The sequence below is a fragment of the Myotis brandtii genome, unplaced genomic scaffold (assembly GCF_000412655.1).
Source record: "Myotis brandtii unplaced genomic scaffold, ASM41265v1 scaffold1094, whole genome shotgun sequence".
NCBI lineage: Eukaryota > Metazoa > Chordata > Mammalia > Chiroptera > Vespertilionidae > Myotis > Myotis brandtii.
The window spans coordinates 105,595-107,633 of record NW_005353728.1 but is presented as its reverse complement, the minus strand read 5'-3'; the positions used below and the strand labels follow the sequence as shown (position 1 = coordinate 107,633).

The following is a 2,039-nucleotide window of genomic DNA, read 5'->3' as shown; positions in this document are numbered from 1 at the left end:
AGTGCCCGCCCAGCCGCTGGCCGTTGAGGGTCTCGAGCAGCGAACGGGAGAAGTTCTGCAGGTGGATGTGGTGCACCGCCTCCGCCGCCGCCATCTGCACCGGATGAGGGGGGAGGGGGAGGTCAGACAGGGACCCCTCTGTCCTGGTGTCCCCGTTGTCAGCCTTGGTCGCGGGACAGGGCGAACCTCAGCCCCCCACCCCCCAAAAAATGGATCCTTGCAGGGCTCCACCCAGCGCCCAGGCCTCAGCACGACCCCCCCCCTCCCCCCACACACACTCTCTCCAGGACTCCTGCCTGCCTTGCCATCTCCACAGCTCCCTGCAGACCCATGGGAGAGGGATGGGAATATCAAAGTTCTACACCCAGGTCCCTGACTGGTGTGGCTCAGTGGATAGAGCGTAGGCCTGCGGACTGAAAGGTCCCGGGTTCGATTCCGGTCAAGGGCATGCACCTTGGTTGCGGGCACATCCCCAGTAGGGAGTGTGCAGAAGGCAGCTGATCGATGTTTCTCTCTTATCGATGTTTCTAACTCTCTATCCCTCTTCCTTCCTCTCTGTAAAAAATCAATAAAATATATTAGGAAAAGAAAGAAGAAAAAAGATCTACACCCAGGGCCCTGGCTCAGTGGATGGAGCTTAGGTCTGCAGACTGAAGGGTCCTGGGTTCCATCCCGGTCAAGGGCACATGCCAGGGTTGTGGGCTCCATCCCCACCCAGTAGGGGGCGTGCAGGAGGCAGCCAATCAGTGATTCTCTCTCATCATTGATGTTCCCATCTCTCTCCCTTCTTCTCTGAAATAAAATACATATATATATGAAAAATGAATATTTTTTTAAAGGTTTACACCCCGCCTCCCCCTCCCCCAGTGCTGCTTACTACCCAGGCAGGCGAGGTAAGCTCCAGGGCCGGATCCCCTGTCTAGGCCCACGCACCCACCCTTCCCCCAACTCCAATACCTATCAATCAATCTCCCCGCATCCCCTCCAGGGGGCAGCTCTGCGGAGACAAGGGCAGAGACCTGCATCCTGCACTGGCTCGCTGACCACCCCAGATGGCTGCACCCCCTCCACTGTGGCTGCTTCCTGATCCGCCCCTGCCTCACACCCCAACCTCAGAGCATCCGAGGCTGGGCCCGTCTGCTGCCTCAGAACCGGGGGTTTAACACGGAGGCCTTCGCGGGGGGGTAGGGTGGGGTGGCAGGAGGTGTGCCCTGGACTGAGTGACCAGGGGTGTGCACAGCCACACAGGGTTCAGAGTAGGAGGGGCATTGGCCAAGCACCCCCCCAATGGGTGGGAATACGGAGGGGGCCTGAGTGCAGAGAGGGGCTTGTGTGGCCTGTGCAGGGGTGTGTGACTGCGTGGGTGCAGGTGGAGCATCGCTGAGCAATGTGGCCTCACTATCCCAGCACTGCCCACCCGCAGGCACTAAAAAGAGGGGTTACCACCACCCCCAAAGGATTCTGGGAATCTGAGCAGCTCTGTTTCCCCCGTCAAGTGGGCACCACGCTCTCTCAGCTTCAGTTTCCCCTCCATCCACCTCGCTCACCCCACTCCCAGGCCACACACCTCCAGGTCGGGGAGGTGAGCCCGGCCTGGCCCCTGCAGCTCCTCAAGCCCGAACCCTCTTTGCTGGGGCCAGAACCCACCCCGCTTCTTGCACGCCCCACATCCAGCCCCTGAGACCGCTGCACACACCTCCACCGCCTCCCCCCACCCCCCACCTCGCGGTCTGTTCCCCACGCGGCCGCCAGGGGGAGCCTGCTCCCTCCTAACAGGTCCGGGCCCCGCCACGGCTCAGAGGCCACCGAGCGAAGAATTAATTCCTGGCAATTTCGCAAATGAGCCAAGTCTGCACGTGCTGTGGCCTCCGCGCCAGCATCCTCCCCGGGTCCATTCGCCCGGCGTCTAAGGACTCGCAATGTGCGCGGGGGGTGGGGGCAGGAACCTGTGCATCAACCCGCAGGGGAGCAGCCCTTCCTTTTCCGCCCCCCGCCCTGCTCCCCGCAAGGCTCCGACTCCTCGGTGCAGCGGCAGCAGG

General features: G+C 61.8%; 1 protein-coding gene across 1 annotated transcript in view; it reads left to right on the top strand.

Moving 5' to 3' along the window:
* The first annotated feature begins 1,839 nt into the window (after positions 1-1,839).
* The window catches only part of LOC102261511 (patr class I histocompatibility antigen, B-2 alpha chain), a 2,162-nt gene continuing 1,962 nt past the window's right edge, over positions 1,840-2,039 (top strand). Inside the window, exon 1 of the mRNA XM_005857285.2 lies at positions 1,840-1,921. Within this exon, the coding sequence (XP_005857347.1) occupies positions 1,840-1,921 (82 nt within the window). The remainder of the gene's footprint in view (positions 1,922-2,039) is intronic.